The 17,266-nt window shown below is 40.0% G+C and overlaps 1 protein-coding gene across 6 annotated transcripts in view; it reads right to left on the reverse strand.

The window, feature by feature from the left end:
• Window positions 1-16,905, reverse strand: part of LOC135105003 (ecdysteroid-phosphate phosphatase-like) — a 28,464-nt gene extending 11,559 nt beyond the window's left edge. For 2 of the 6 annotated variants that reach the window (XM_064012882.1, XM_064012884.1), the window contains exons 1-12: window positions 16,770-16,905; window positions 13,211-13,344; window positions 12,530-12,767; window positions 11,990-12,185; window positions 11,595-11,678; window positions 6,652-6,821; window positions 5,149-5,357; window positions 4,439-4,676; window positions 3,387-3,522; window positions 2,057-2,272; window positions 1,243-1,494; window positions 696-805 (exon numbers count right to left, since the gene is read on the reverse strand). In XM_064012882.1, coding sequence (XP_063868952.1) covers window positions 696-805; window positions 1,243-1,494; window positions 2,057-2,272; window positions 3,387-3,522; window positions 4,439-4,676; window positions 5,149-5,357; window positions 6,652-6,821; window positions 11,595-11,678; window positions 11,990-12,185; window positions 12,530-12,767; window positions 13,211-13,323 — 1,962 coding nt within the window. In that variant the 5' untranslated portion in view covers window positions 13,324-13,344; window positions 16,770-16,905. Of the gene's footprint in view, window positions 1-4; window positions 308-695; window positions 806-1,242; window positions 1,495-2,056; window positions 2,273-3,386; window positions 3,523-4,438; window positions 4,677-5,148; window positions 5,358-6,651; window positions 6,822-11,594; window positions 11,679-11,989; window positions 12,186-12,529; window positions 12,768-13,210; window positions 13,345-15,621; window positions 15,674-16,769 lie in introns of those variants that run through there. The other 4 variants (XM_064012883.1, XM_064012885.1, XR_010270665.1 and 1 more) reach the window with 4 other exon arrangements.
• Between the last annotated feature and the right edge of the window lie 361 nt (window positions 16,906-17,266).

Genomic DNA, 17,266 nt, shown 5'->3' on the forward strand with positions numbered 1-17,266 from the left:
GTGGCCATGAGAGGACATAACATCACTCATTCTCAGCAATATGAGTCTGTTCAGCAAAGCACCCCTGGCAGATAGGGAGAGGAAAAAAAAAAGACAAGGAAGGTGTCCAATTTGATAAACTCCCTCAGCTTTGGAGGAATACACACATCTTTCTGAAATTTAGGCAAATGATAGATTTCCTTTACAAGAGGACTCTCCAATCATACACCATGATCCCAGAGTATGTTACAGGTAAGACGCGGGGGGAAAGCAGCTTCCAATGCCCCACATCATCTTCCCCCATCAGAGCAGTGCAGCCATAGGGAACCTGTTGGGCCAAGTTCTTAGTTACACTCTGCCTCCCATAAGGTCTGGCTTTTGGGGATCTTTATTAATTCTCTAAACAAGAGGAAAAGCAGATACCTCTTGAAAATAAACTACAGGACATGTTGAGAAGTTTCTTTTCTTTGCCAAGAATTTGAAGTAAGAGTAGAGTGATAGTGTGAAATATTTTCAAGCACCAGAGAAAAACATAAGACCACAAAAAGAGATGAGAGGAAAAAAAAATCTACTTTAGGTTGTAATTAACACATACAAAAAAGAAAAGTTTGTATAACCAATGCACTCAACTTGTAGAAATTGTAACTAACCCACCACCTCTTCCTCATCTTATCTACAAATAACCCTTTGCCTCCCCACAACTATTTTAATCTCACCTTCTTGATTATGGAACTCATTTCATGGGCAGATCTTGGTGCTCCCCCCACCAGCTGTCTTGTGCAGGTGTCAAGAGTGGCAGCATGTCCCACCAATAACACAGTTCCTCCTGCACAACACAGGGAGAGAAGCATATGTCAGGAATTACTGCATCAGAGAGAGAGAGAGAGAGAGAGAGAGAGAGAGAGAGAGAGAGAGAGAGAGAGAGAGAGAGAGAGAGAGAGAGAGAGAGAGAGAGAGAGAGAGAGAGAGAGAGAGAGAGAGAGAGAGAGAGAGAGAGAGAGAGAGAGAGAGAGAGAGAGAGAGAGAGAGAGAGAGAGAGAGAGAGAGAGAGAGAGAGAGAGAGAGAGAGAGAGAGAGAGAGAGAGAGAGAGAGAGAGAGAGAGAGAGAGAGAGAGAGAGAGAGAGAGATAACACTAGCAAGAAGGAACATCCACAAATTTAAGACTTAGATATAAACTGATATGGAGATAGGAGAACAGAAACTTGACTCAAATCACATTTATAACTAAGTGCATATCCTTCCCTTTACACACAAACACACACCTTGTGCCTGTGTGGTGTTGATAATACTCTGTGTGACGTAAGCATTACGCCCATAATATTGCTCACAGCTCTCATGGGTGTCCTTGAGTTCCTCCCGGCAGATGAGAGGGTCATAAGAATGATTGAGGTTGAACCCGGCAGTAGAGAGTTCGTCCAGGGTCATCCAGACAGGCATCCCATCATGGTACCAGGCCAGCCACTCAAACAGACCTGGCTCGATATTGATTGGCATGTGTTCTGCTATTCCTAAACCTGCCAGCAAAGACAAGAATGATGTGAATGGAAAGAGTTATTTGGTGTGTACTTACCTCTTGCATGCCTGGAATAGAATATGCATGGGTGTAACTTAATGATCACAGTACTTCCTGCATGATATCTTCACTACCTTCCAGCTTGTTTTACATCCACATTCACTCTCCTTTGCACCTCTCACTACCATCTCTGTCCCTTCTCACAATGAAGAAAGTCCTCATTCATATGCACAAGCACATTTCTACAAACCACTTTTCCTATCCCATGGAGACAAATACTACTAGATTACCTTATTTACCCTTACTTCCCTTACTTCATAGCAACCGCAAACTCCATCTTCTTCCTGCATTCATTTACACTTCCTTCCTCTAAAACACCCATAACCTTCTGTCATCATCATCTTTTCAATTAATGTCCTCAATTTTCCTTATGAGCTTGGATAGCAAATAAGTCTCCCACATTTTTCATGATTTCTTCCCTAATGTCTGTTCTTCTCATGCCTTCCTCCACATATTGTTTTCAGGTCTTCAGTCTTTCCACTGGTCCTCCTCCCATTACTCACCTTGGAGAATATTAGTGCAAGTCTGGACGCAACGAAGGGACGGTGAGCAGAAGACATGGTGCACCTCAATACCGCTGGCATGCATGGCACGACCCACGAGGGTGGCTTGTAGCAGTCCCACATGAGTGAGTGGGCAGTCCTTGTAGAAGCTGTGGGGTGCCCCAGCACGCTCAGGTAAGGATTCTGGCATGTTGAGGTCCCGACGCTGGTAGTGGTCTGCACAGATATTGGTGGAGATCAGTGGCAGATAAATACAGATTGAAGGTGGTAAAGTAATAATGAGGGGCAATGGAAAGGAAAGGATGCTGGAAGAAGCCAAGGTGAATGGCTGACAAGTGAAGTGGTAAAGTAACAACAAAAGGGAGATGGATCAGCAAAGATACTGTTACTGGCTGGAAGAGGTGAAGTGAAGGGAATGTAAAGATAAGGGAAGTGGAACCAGGGAAAGGATGATGGAAAAACTAAAGAAAAAGCATATTTGTATTTTCCTATATGCTGTAATTTCTTAACTTGTATCTGATTATATATTTTTGTTTACACCAGGTATTTGTTATATGCAAGGGTTACATTCTGTGAAAAGCTCGCATAATGAAAATTCACATATATTGAATATATAATCCCATTAATTTCAGGGAGGTTATGTTACACAACCCATTTTTGAACCCTCTAAATATTTATTCTGGTACAATTTCACAAAAAAATAAAGCAATATAGCAACAGTAAAACATATTAATAAATATAAATTGTAAAATATAATGTGAAAAAACACTGAAAAAAAAAAAATCATGTGATCACAAAAAAAAAAAAAAAAAAAAAAAAAAAAAAAAAACACTACAGAAGCACAAAATGGTTGTTCCAAACACCGCAGAACAAATGGATCTTCTCATAACTGAGGTGAATGTGAGACTGATGTGCATGTGGCCTGTGTGGGGTGTGAGGAAAGTGTGGGAAAACATTTGCACCCACCGCCCTCTACTGCAAGTTGGCCACCCTACCTCACCAAGCAGTCGCCACTACTTGCATAATAGGGAATTTTTCTCACATACTGAGAATACTTGGCACATTTAGGTTAGTTGCATGTGAAAGAATTCACATATTTCGAGCTTGCATGTACTGAATACCTGGTGTATATATTTTTACAATTTTGATGGTCTTAGCAGTACTGGTGATTTTTAGCATTTCTGGTGACTCTTCTAGCAGTTCTGGTATTTTTGTCGTAGAAAAAATACAACTCAGAAAAAGATTATTACACATGACGAGGAACATGAGAGAGTGACTGACTGCTTGGTATTTTGGCATCACAATAAATAAGGAGGAACACTGCACCCACCTGCTTCATCAAAACAGAAGCGTATCCAGTCCCCAAAGGTAAAATCAACTCTCTCTCCATGACGCACCACAATCACCTTACGTGGACCCTTGATGGGAAATTGGTACAATGGCCCTTCCTTCTTTGGCTTCTTGACCTGCCAGTGTGGCCACAACAAGCATCCTTGGTTAGAATTGGTTCCTTCACTTACATATGAGGGAAAATTGTAATTTACATAAATTTGGTTTATAAATTTACTGTTTCAAATCAAGTAATTTTCTACTTTTCTTGATTCAGGAATAAAGGATTCACATCTATAAAAGTTCTAAAAAATATATTGAGAGATCGATTAAATGGTAAAAAAAATTCAAAATCTTGAATGGATTCTTACTAGTGAGTGTTTCACAAGGAACATAACTCATTAATATACCACTGCTTACTTGCACTAATCTTATAGTTCCAAGCACATCAGTCCTTACAACAGTCACACAAAAGCCACTTCACTTTCCATTTCCTTTAGATGCAATGCATTTGGTGGAACCTCCTGTCATTCATTATTTTGAGCCAATCTTTCCAATCTGTTGAATCAACAATTACTCTGTATGTTCTTTTCTCATTTCACAGTCATAATGCTATTTTGCTGGTGTATGCAATGGGTTTCTATTTGTTTTTCTGGCCAAGTAGCCGACCTGTTGGCATGTTAAAGAATTATAGCGAGGAGAATATCTAAGATCAAGAAGGGACTGCAGGTTATGCTTTCTGACAGACACCAGGTCAGACCAACTTTGGCTTATCATCTTGTAGTTTTCACTATTAATCTTGTCAGTTAGTATGGATTTAATGCTTTTCTTACTCATTTGTCTATCTTTTCCAAGTAAAGATATAACAAGAACATAAGAAAAAAAACCCACACACACAATGGAAGCTTGATATAAGAGATCCCTTTATCTGCATTATTTAAGAAAGTGCACAGCATAAATAAAATACAACACAAAGGACAATTAAATGCAAGAGGTATGTTTAAACCACATCCTTCCTGGCTTAGGAAATTTGACGGTACCAAATACGCTCACCTTGGCATAGAGGGCATCAAGGTCCTCCTGTTTGTGCAGCAGAGGGGACTGTGTGGCCTCTAAGGAAGCCTGTCGAGAGTGAAGGCGGTCCATGGAAGAAGATTCTGAGAGGGCCTCAGTGGAGCGTCGGGACCCCTCACTGTTCTCTATGAGGTTCAGTAATGAGAGGGAGATGGGTGGGCGGTTAGGTAGGGACTCCACACACTCTCTTCCACTGGTGCCAATCACCGGTATGCTTCTGGAGAGGGAGAAGGTAAGGAAAAGTGAAGCTGTGATGGGCGTCTTGTAAATGGAGAGGAACAGAACGACAAGCCATAGTAAACCCAAGACTAAGATGCTTCTGAAGGGGCAAGATAGAGATGTGACAACTGAGGCTGAGATGAGAAACTTAGGTGTGGGTGGAAAGTACGTAGCAAGATTGGGAAGCCATAGCAATAGTGTGTGTGCACAGTGTGTTGGTTCCAGATGAGTGGGAAGTATTACTAGAGCTGCCCTACACTGCTGTGCCAGCCATATGATGGTAATCCTCTTTTGTCGTCTTAACCTTATTCTATATATGGTACAATCAGGAAAACACAATTACACAAAGTACTTTAAAATTTTGTCCCATCAAGATTACATCAAAACAAGACTATTCACCATCAATTTTTAGAGTAATAATGATTTATCAAGATATAACAGTCTGTTCATCAAGCTTCATCATCACTTACTTATGAAGGGTCCAGGCATCAGATTCCGCTGTCCGCTCGATGTAGTTGATGGGAAGGAAGCCTGTGGAGCCAGTGAGCCAGGACGTTCCCTCTACCCACCCATCAGGGGAAGAGGCCAGGCTGTCTCCCTTCACATAAACAAAGTCCCCAATTAACAGCTCAAGCTCATCAGGGTCTCGTGACACATGGGAGTAGAGGACCTTGTGTACCTGGGAAGGGAAGTGATTGGGTCAGGGATGCAGGAACTGCCAATTTGTTTTTCTGTGAGGTGGTTCTGCATACAGCTGAATCTTGATTTATGAAAAGCTGTGTTGTGCATTTTGCATTTTGTAAAACAAACACAGTGGAACCTCAGTCACTGAACACCTCCCTTTTTGAACAAATTGTTTTTGCAGAAAATTTTGAACTCACAATTGCTTTGCTTGCTGTACCGTAATTCAGTTCTCAAACAAAGTTACTTGGTTTCAAATATTAAAAAACAAAGCAAAAGCTGCCATTTATTATTAATTTATAGTTTATATAAATATTTCTTTCATTTTCATATATTTGGAGGAGAGACACTGTGTAAAATAGTAATTTAATCTTTGAAATAAGGTAAATGTGATCCCTTTGAAGAGCCTCGATGTAAACAAACAGTGTCTTGGCTAGCTCAGGAGTAATCCCAACTCCCGAGCCATATGTGGCTCTCTTGATGATCCCACAATGCCATCACTACAGCACAACTGCATTTTCCCACTAGCTTTTCCCAGCAGCAAGATGTCTAAATGTTATGATCATCTTCATTTTGGTGGTGAGTGGGTTGCTCCTCTCTGTGTCACTATGTGGGGCTTCCCTCACTAGATCAGTGACAAAGAGAATACCTGCACAGTCAAAACAGTATCTTCTAATGAGTTCTGTGTCACTAAGTTCACTGAATACATCCTTTCTGGATAAATAATTTCTGAGCTGGAGATGTTGTGAACTGGCCATTTTACCAGTGAAAGCATCTGTCATTAGCCGCTAAGACAGGGTGGACAGGTGTCCAGGAACAGATTAATCCATTTTACACTGATTCCTATGAGGAAAATAGCTTTGGTTTTTTAACGTTTCAGATTTTAAATGGCATTCAGAAGTTAATTAAGTTTGAGAACCGAGGTTCCACTGTACATATACTGAAAGGAAATATAAGTCTAGAACCTTTTTTGCACTTAAAGCTTTTTCAATTTTGGTAATAGATAAATAATGTGAATTGTCTTGCTTCTAAAGCATGTTTGTAATATTTTACATAATTTCTTAGCAATGATTTTTCTGTACCCTTCCAACTATTTCTCTGAGTGAATGATTTATGATGCCATGAGAATAGAGATACCCAGCACTGCTCCTTAAAAATTAGATAATTTACCTTGTTTTACAGGACTGATATATTGAGAGAATACTTGAACAGGCCAGTCAAATTCATGTTGGTGGACAGAAACAGCCCTGTATAACATGAAAATGAGGGGGTACTGAGGGGCATATCCTTACCTCATTGTTGTGGATGCGAGTGTCCCTGGAGTAAAGCCGCACCTCCCAAGTAACTGGTGCTCTCTGGTCCACTGCCTCCACTAATGCTTCTAAACGTGGGAACTGTGACAGTGGAAACTGGTATGCCAGGGTGAGATGCAGAGCCTTGCTGGCAACCTCCCCAGGACTGCCTGTTGGAAGGATTGACCCTCATCTTCAGTGAGAAGGTGGAGGTAATGTGCTGCTTCCACATTATTCTACCAAAGGATGCTACTGATCAAATGTGAGAATGTACTTTCTTTCATTCTTAACATTTACTGAAGCAGCAATAGGTTTCTCTCTCCCTCTCTTCCTTATTTTTATTTGGTACTTGGTTTGTCTTCCTTTGCAGGTTATAAAATACCAAGCTGGAGAAGTAGAGACAAGATGATGCACAGGTTTTCTCTGGCCTGTATTCTTCAGCCGTTGTGAGAGGCATACAGGAGTGCAACAACTTCCCAACAAGAAAGTGATTTCCTCATATTGATACAGCCCAAGGCTATCATAGACTGGACTACACAACTACAAGAAAAAAGAATAACCAAAACAGAAATTTGAGATATTCTTCTCAATTTTGTATGTATTATCTATTATTGTTTTCATAAGGATCCTGAAAAAAAATACCATCAAATTCTGAAAGATGATGTGGAATCAATAAAATCTGTGATCCATGTCATCTCAATGAAGCCAAATAAGCAGTGTCTCCTCTCTCCCTGTCTCTCATTGTACACAAAAGTACAGTTAATTCATTTTTAGCTCTAGGGCATGAACCAGAGCTGTATGACTGAGAAACTCTTAGTGATTATATGGATGTCTTCTTGTACAGACTGACTTGTATAAAGATAGTAGTAGTATACGTATGCTATGGGGGTTAAAACACTGCAAACAGAGGGTGGAGGTGAGTGTGTGTCAGTGGAGGCATGCCGGTCTGGGTGTGGGAGACACAGCGTTACCAGAGTCAATGTGGTAGTATGTATCAGGCAGGTAGAATGAAAGCTGGATCATCTATATGTACAGGGAAATCTGCACGGTTGACATGCATAATAGGAGGCAGTAGGCACCTGCTGAAACAATAATTACTCCCAGTGAGGTCTAAAACACTGGAACAGGGGGTGCTGTGAACTTATCATTAAACCCAGCTGTGACCTCAATGAATGTTTCCCTTTGTGTCTCACAACACAAGGGGGGGCAGTCACAGCCTGCCCTCTAAAGACAATTCTCTTCCTTCACACAAAACTACAAGCACCTAATTACACACACACCCTTCACTCAAAATTAAAAATTATCATGGTGACTCCTACACCAGCCTGAGTCCCCATCTGGGGTGGGGACCACAAATGTCCCCAGGTCAAACTGCTCTTCTGTTATCGATCCTAGGTGTCTTGACACCCCTCCCCCTCAACTTTTTTTTCATTAACTTCTGCAACATTTGCAGTCTTTGATCTGATTTTGTCTGTAGAACACCACCTCTCCTCTACTAAACCTCAGCTTCTTTTCCTCAATGAAACACAGGTGTCAGAGGCAACTGACAGTAGCTACCATTTGCTTACGACTACAGAGTCACTCTCAAACTAAATTTATCTGTGCTGTATACCTCTCTCCTAACTCCTCTGACTATAAGAAATTCTTTGACAGCTTAACTTCCAAAGTGGAACTCATTCTGACTCTCTTTTCTTTTGCAGAGATCTCCATTCTTGGAGACTTCAATATTCACCACCAGCTTTGGCTTTCCTCTCCCTTCACTGACCATCCTGGTAAACTAGCCTTCAACTTTGCTATCTTCCACTACCTAGAGTAATTGGTGCAGCACCCTACTCATATTCCTGACAATCTTGGAGATACATCCAACATTCTTGACCTTTTCCTAACCTCTAATCTTTCTGCTTATGCTGTTACTCTCTCTTCTCTGCTGGGCTCCTATGAACACAATCTCATATCTGTATATTGCCCTATCACTCCAAACTCTCCTCAGTATCCCCCTAAGCAGAGGTGCCTTTGGTGTTTTGCCTCTACTAGTTGGGGAGACCTGAGGAGATATTTTGCTGATTTTCCATGGAATGACTATTGCTTCTGTGTCAGAGACCTGTCTCTGTGTGCTGAGCACATAACAGAGGTTATAGTGTCTGGCATGCAGGTGTACATTCCTCATTCTTTTCTCGACCTAAACCTTCCAAACCTTGGTTTAACACAACCTGTTCTCATGCTATACATGTTTGAGAGGTGGCCCACAAAAGGTACTTAAGGGTTCCATCACCAGAATTTCATGCACTTTATATTTCTGCATGGAACCATGCCATGTCTGTTCTCTAACTAGCCAAAAACTCCTTCATTAATAGAAAGTGTCAAAATTTTCCAAGATCTAACTCCCCTTGTGACTTCTGGCATCTAGCCAAAAACATCTCCAATAACTTTGCTTCTTCTTTCCCTCCTTTATTTCAACCAGATGGTCATTGCTGTCTCATCTATTTATAAAGCTGAACTCTTAGCTCAAACCTTTGCTAAAAACTCTACCTTAGATGATTCAGGGTTTGTTCCCCCCTCTCCTCCATCCTCTATTTCATGCTACCTATTAAAATTCTTTGCAGTGATGTTTTCCATGCCCTTGCTGGCCTAAACCCTCAGAAGGCTTAAGGACCTGATGGGATCCCTCCTATTGTTCTCTGAAAATGCACCTCTGTGCTTGCACCTTGTCTAGTCAAACTCTTTCAACTCTGTCTATCAACATCTACCTTTCCTTTTTGCTGGAAGTGTGCCTACATGAACCCTGTTCCTAAGAAGGGTGACCATTCTAATCCTTCAAACTACCATCCCATTGTTTTAATTTCCTGCCTATCTAAGGTTTTTGAATCTATCCTCAACAGGAAGCTTCTTAAACATCTATCACTTCACAACCTTCTATCTGATGAGTTCCATCAAGGCCACTCTACTAGTGATCTTCTGGCTTTCCTTAGTGAGTCTTGGTCATCCTCTTTTAGAGATTTTGGTGAAACTTTTGCTGTTGCCTTAGACATATCAAAAGCTTTTGATAGAGTCTGACACAAAGCTTTGATTTCTAAACTACCCTCCTATGGCTTCTATCCTTCTCTCTGTAACTTCATCTCAAGTTTCCTTTCTGACCATTCTATTGCTGCTGTGGTAGACAATCATTGTTCTTCTCCTAAATCTATTAACAGTGGTATTCCTCAGGATTTTGTCGTCACCCACTCTCTTCCTATTATTCATCAATGATCTTCTAAACCAAACTTCTTGTCCTATCCACTCCCACACTGATGATACCATCCTGCATTTTTCCATGTTTTTTTGCAGACATCCAACCCTTCAGGAAGCAAACAGTCCATGCAAGGAAGCCACAGAACGCCTGACTTCTGATCTCTCTAAACTTTCTGATTGGGGCAGAGCAAACTTGATATTGTTCATTGCCTCAAAAACTCGATTCCTCCACTTACCAACTTGACACAACCTTCCAAACACCTATCCCCTCTTCTTCAATGACACTCAACTGTTCCCCTCTTCTATACTGAATATCCTTGATCTATCCTTTTCTTATAATCTAAATCTGAAACTTCACATCTCATCTCTTGCTAAAACCGCTTCTATGAAGTAGGTGTTCTAAGACGTCTCCAACAGTTTTTCTCATCCCCAACAGCTGCTAACTTTGTACAAGGGCCTTATCTGTCCATGTGTGGATTATGCTTCACATGGCTTGGGGGGAAGGGGGGTTCTCTTATACTGCACTTTTAGACAAGGTGGAATCAAAAGCTTTTCATTTCATCAACTCCTCTCCTCTAACTGAATGTCTTCAGCCTCTCTCTCACTGCCTCAATGTTGCATCTCTTAATATCTTCTGCTGTTATTTTCATGCTAACTGCTCTTCTGATTTTGCTAACTGCATGCCTCCCCTCCTCCCATAGCCTCAGTGCACAAGACTTTCTTCTTTCTCTCACCTCTATTCTGTCCACCTCTTTAATGCAAGAGTTAACCAGTATTCTCAATCATTCATCCCTTTCTCTGGTAAACTCGGGAATTCCCTGCCTGTTTCTGTATTTCCAGCTTCCTATGACTTGAACTCCTTCAAGAGGGAGGTTTCAAGACACTTATCCTTCAATTTTTTTACTACCGCTTCAAACCCTATTCAGGGACTGGCATCTCAGTAGGCCTTTTTTATTGTATTTTTGTTGCCCTTGGCTGGTGTCCTTCCTAAAAAAAAAGAAAAAAAAAGAAAAAAATTATATATATATATATATATATATATATATATATATATATATATATATATATATATATATATATATATATATATATATATATATATATATATATATATGCAGAAATTACTGTTATGTGCTTGGTATTATCTTCTGGATGGCATATGTTGTTCATATGCACTTAAATCTTAAAATAGGCTTAAATCTATATACACATAAGCTGTCATTAGTAATAAAGGTGTTAGTAATACATTTAGCATGTAGCTCACAGCATATTGTTATTTATGGTTATTCAGAAAAATTTCCCCCATTTTATAATTTTTGGAGAGAATTTTTATAACAATTTCTTTCTATTTTATAGGAGTAGCTTGTGTTAACTTTTTGGTCAAAGAGAAGGTTGTCCTGAATTAACAGAAAGAAAATACACTGATCACATAATATAATACTTGAATTCTAAATTTGTACTTGGTCAGTAGAACTGTATGTGATCCATGGCTGTAAGGAAGGTTCATGCAAGGGTATGTTTTCTACAACACACAGTGGAAATCTGATTCTGCTCACATAGTTTGAAGAATTGAGAAGTTAGGCAACCAAGGGAAGGCTTGCAAGACCATGCTGAAGAACTTAGGAAAAATAATAAAGTAGCATAATTAAGCTACTGAAAAGGTAGTAACAATGATAGGGTAAACTCTCCATTCCCTTTGGACATAACCTCCTTACAGTATTCTTGTGGCAAAGTAGTTCCTGAACACCAGGGCAGACATACTGCCATCACCTCCAGTTTGTCGTAACAACCTGCGTCAACTTTGTTAAACAAGAAAGGCAAACGTAAGCAATTAGTTTTCCGGTCACGATGGGCCACCGAGACAGAAGCTCGCAATTATGTATTGCTTGTGCCCTTCTTTAAGTCTAATCCTTACGCCTATATCTAAGTCTATGCCTTGCTTGTTTTCTATATTGACATGTGAGAGCAATATTTATGACATTCAGTGTTTTCACAGAAGTTCTAGACACTTACAGAGATGTATGTTTACTCAGAATGATAAGTGCAGTTATAATCATATGACAAGAACAAGAAACAAAGATGAAAGTCATAGCAACAGCCAGATACTTACACAGGTGTGATGCCTCTTTGACAAAGGACATGGCAAGCTTCTTGATTAAGTCTTCCTGATGCTCGGTGAGGAAGAGTCCCATGTAATTGGGGGAGACGTATTTGTCGAGGGTGAGGCTGGAGGGGAAGGAGGGCAGCAGGCTATGCACCACCTCCTTCAATACTGACACCAATGGTTCACAGTTCTCATCCCCACACTGAAGAAGGAAAAGTATTCTTTTATTTTGTTTATATTTTTTTATATAATTCTTAAAATTCAAAATTATGTACATCTTTAAAAAGCTGCATAAAAGACAAAATACATGGCAATTATATGAGAGAGAGAGAGAGAGAGAGAGAGAGAGAGAGAGAGAGAGAGAGAGAGAGAGAGAGAGAGAGAGAGAGAGAGAGAGAGAGAGAGAGAGAGAGAGAGAGAGAGAGAGAGAGAGAGAGAGAGAGAGAGAGAGAGAGAGAGAGAGAGAGAGAGAGAGAGAGAGAGAGAGGGGGGGGGGGGGGGGGGGAGGGGGAGGCAAGGGACAGGTAGCCATACACAAAAACTCACTTTAAATGAGCAAAGTGTTATGTGAGGCACCAGGTTATGGGCACCATTCCAGCCACACTTCTGTAGTGAATCATCCCAGAAGGCCTGGATCTGTTCATAGAGAGGACCAGTGGGACACAAGTACACAACATACTCCCGTGGCCGGTCCAAGTCTAGTGTGGTGTCATTGACGTGTGCCAGGAGCCAGTCTGAGGCCAGCTGTACTCCTCGGTGCCCTGTGGCTACCAAAGCTTTTTCTCTGAGGAAGGAAAGCTATACATGATCCTGAAAAGTCTCCCAGAAAAGTTAAAACTTTCTTGAAATCCCAGAACATATCTTGAAAAATTCCTTTGCAAAATCTTCAAAATTCATTGTACAAAAATTATAGTAAATGAGTTGAATTATCACATGCAGTGATATTTATACATATATTACCTGCACCTAAAAATCTAGTCTAGTCTGTCTAGTTTAGAACAGTCATGATTAATAGTCAAGTAGGTAACATACAACACTAACTTCATCTGTGTTTAGCATTTCTTTTTGAATCTCAAGTTGTCTGATCTGCTAAAAATAAATCAAATATAAGGAGGCTGTCAGCATGTCTGAAGATTTCATATTAGACTGAGGAATAAAAATGAAACACAGTGGAATGAATCATAACTCATTATTATCTCATGGGATCTTTGTGAGTTTAAAACTTACGCTCTGTGCTTTGGGAAACCCATCTGTAGAAGGATCTGAAGAGGAGAGAGATGCTGTCGAGAGAGCTTGGTTGGTGTTGGGTTCTTCCGAGGAGGCAGGAGGGTGGCCATCATGGTGTGGTGGATTCCCAGGATCTGTAAAGGCCAAGGTCCTCACTACTTCTTCTACTAGCAATATCCACAACATGCTGCATCACCCAACTTCAATTTATAAACTTTTATACTATGGGCATACCAACTACTTTGTCATTTATCTTCAACTATAAATACCCAAATGACACATAAATAGAAAATTATATAAAAATATTAGAAAATACACAAAATTAAGACAAATATCAAAATATATCATTGGTTTATTTTCTTCACTCTAAAGAAAAAAGAAATGGAGTATGATATGAAACTGTAGTTTTATTATTGCTTCTAATAATTTTCAAAAGGCAAACTTAACTCTCATACCCTGATACACCACAAGTGTGGCTTCACGGCAAACCCTGATGTGCCACATCCGTGGCTTCATTCAAAATTTGTGATTTCTTGAGGCTGTGACATATGTCTCTGAATATGAACCATTCATAAAAGAAGGCCTTTCTGCCTTTTTACACCACAGTTCTGCTGGAATTCTCCTTTTTAATGCTGAATAATGACAACCAGTGCAAGCCTCTAGGGTACAGGATATGTAAGAGTTGCCGTTCTTTAAGTACTTCATTTTATTCATTTTATTTTTGTTATTACTTTTGTTCTTTTCATGTTTCTTTGCCTCTTTACTACTTTCAAGTTTGTGAGGTAACACAAGCTGATAATACTCTGAATGAAAATTTACTTTACAGTATACTACGGCCAATAGTGATGAGAGACTTTGAGTGAGTTTTCTAGTGAGTCAAGCAGGTACGATGACACAAGTGATTAGGATATTATTTATGATGATAAGAGCGATCCAAGGTACCACAAAAGGCTCAAAATGCAGTAAGTTTTGTCTTACCAGAAGGGAAACATTTAGAAACAATAAGAAAATCTATTTTCTGACTGAAACATGCCTCTGTACTTAAAGCTTGCCTAGTCAAACTCTTCTAACTATGCCTCTCAACATCTACCTTTCCTTCAAGCTGAAAGTTTGCCTACATTCAGCCTGTTCCGAAAATGGGTGACCACTCCGATACCTCAAACTACTATCCTATTGCTTTAATTTCCTGTATCTCTAGTTTTTTTAATCTACCCTCAGTGGAAGATTCTTAAACATCTACCACTTCACAACCTTCTATCTGATTACCAGTATGGATTCCATTAAGGCCACTCTACTGGTAATCTTCTGGTTTTCCTTACTGAGTCTTGGTCATCTTCTTTTAGGGATTTTGGTGAAACTTTTGCTGTTGCCTTAAAGATATCAAAAGCTTTTGATAGAGTCTAGCACAAAGCTTTGATTTCCAAACTACCCTCCTACAGCTTCTATCCTCCTCTCTGTAACCTCATCTCAAGTTTCCTATCTGAGCATTCTATTGCTGCTGTGGTAAATGATCACTGTTCTTCTCCTAAATCTATTAACAATGATGCTCCTCAGGGTTCTGTCCTGTCACCCACTCTCTTCCTATTATTTATCAATGATCTTATAAACCAAATTTCTTGTCCTATCCACTCCTATGCTGATGATACCACCCTGCACTATTCCACATCTTTTTGTTGATGTTTAATGCTTCAGGAAGTAAACAACTCAAACAGGGAAGCCACAGAACACCTGACTTTGATCTCTCTAATATTTCTGATTGAGGTAGAGCAAACTTAGTATTGTTCAATACCTCAAAAACTCAATATCTCCATCTATCAACTCAACACAATCTTCCAGATAATCATCCCCTCTTTTTTAATGACACTCAACTCTCCCCCTCTTCTACATTGAACATCCTTGGTCTTTCCTTTACTTATAATCTTAACTGGAAACTTCACATCTCATCTCTAGCCAAAATTAGCTTCTAGGAAGTTAGGCATTCTGAGTTGTCTCTGCCAGTTTTTTTTTCCACCCCTGCAGCTGCTAATTCTGTACAAGGGCCTTATCTGTCCAGACATACAGCTTATCTGTTCCAGACATACAGCTCTATTAGACATGGTGGAATCAAAAAGCTTTTCATCTTGCCAACTCCTCTCCTCTAACTGTCTTGAGCCTTTCTCATCACTGTGATGTTGCATCTCTTGCTAACTCCTACTGCTATTTTCTTTTGTTTTCTTTCACTCCTACTCTGTCCACCTCTCTAATGCAAGAGTTAACCAGTATTCTCAATCACTCATCCCTTTCTTTGGTAAACTCTGGAATTCCCTTCCTACTTCTGTATTTCCTCCTTCCTATGACTTGAACTCTTTCAAGAGAGAGATTTCAAGACACTTATCCTTAAATTTTTGACGACTGCTTTTGGGGACTGGCACCTCAGTGAACCTTTTTTTCTTATAAGTTTGTTGCCCTTGGGTGGTGCTCCTCCTGCATAAAAAAAAAAGTTTTCTTGTACATTTTATTTATATGGATAAATATTTTCCTATATCATTTTGTAATGGTTGGTTTAATTTTCTTCATAAATTTGCAAAGTGCAACTAATTACCTAACATTAAACATATAGATAATAACCCATATTTCTTACTTAGAGTATTGAGAAATATTGACCAAATAAAAATTCACCGAGGCGCCTTTGGTTTACATGTATGCTAAACCACGTTTTTATTTTATTTTATTTCGGTTTTATTATAGTTTTAGCCATTACACACTACGTGGTAATAACTTACCTCATTTTGTTCTTCTCACTATTCACATCATTTCTAATGATTACACTACTTGTCAGAAATTAATAATAACGCCACAACAGGCCTGGGAATGCACAGCGCTTTTTCTAAGTCCACAGGTAAACATAAATGGTGTATTGTTGCCTGAACTTCAGTTGTTTAATGCTTTGAATTGTGGGTAGCTGCTGGATAGGATCACTGTGTCTATAATTCCTCGGGCCAATCACGTGCTACCACCACTTAACACCACGAGTTGCACCAATAGGAAGTCTCTATAAGTACCCATAAGCTGTGCGGGCAGGTTAGGTTAGGTTAGGTTAGGTTCCCCACAGGCCCCCAAGCTTGCTTGAGGGATGGGGGGACCGTGGGTAGAGATTGGAGACATTGGCTTAAACTATAAATTTACCTTTATTTTATTTTATTTTATTCTATTTATTTATTTATTTATTTTTTTTTTTTACCTACGGAGTATAGCTGAGTTAGACATTTCTAAAGTAAACTACTCATGTCCTCTCAAAATCCATGTCTATAACGAGGTAAGAGGCACAGCATATTTGTTTTGCCCTACACTGCCCAGTCAGTACAGATGCCCTGATCAAGATCGGTCACGAATCACAGGTCACAGGTCATAGTTGATGGGCCATAGCCACGCCTCCTGAAGGCCTCTTCCAAGACCGTCCTGAGAATAAATAAATAAAAAAACTTCTATTCCCACAAAACAGATGCCTTCTGATGTGTGTGCCGAAGAGAATACTATCGTGCATACATGCATTCATAGTGTGACCCAATAATTGCATTACCTTCGGTGGTTGTGGCCTGTGTATGGCGACGGTCCGATACTTGTTTGGCTCTGCTCTCAATACCTGCCGCTGTCTGTCTAATGCTGAAACATGCAAACTGGAAAGTTTTCAGCATTTAGACCGTATATTAATAAACAAATTACAGGGAGTAATTATATATTTTTAAATGAAAAAAAAGTGCTAGTTCAACTCCCGCAGATACATGATGAGATCAGTCAGAGTGGAATCGGGCCTCTAGTTCGGATGTTTTGGAAGGACTTTGCGAGCTGGCGTGTTTACACTCTGCGGCATGACGGGCATCCTTTTCGAAGATATTTTTGACGTGAAGGACATCGATCCTGATGGGAAAAAGTTTGATCGAGGTGAGATAACTCCGTATTAAGGTGGTCTGGTTATGATTTGTAGTGCACGAGGGCCTGTCACGGCGGCGGTGGGGCGGCACGAGGCAACTCACGTGGGGCAGTCCAGATGGGCCACCACACCTCACTTCCTCCCCC

The sequence above is a fragment of the Scylla paramamosain genome, chromosome 11, assembly GCF_035594125.1.
Source record: "Scylla paramamosain isolate STU-SP2022 chromosome 11, ASM3559412v1, whole genome shotgun sequence".
Classification (NCBI taxonomy): domain Eukaryota; kingdom Metazoa; phylum Arthropoda; class Malacostraca; order Decapoda; family Portunidae; genus Scylla; species Scylla paramamosain.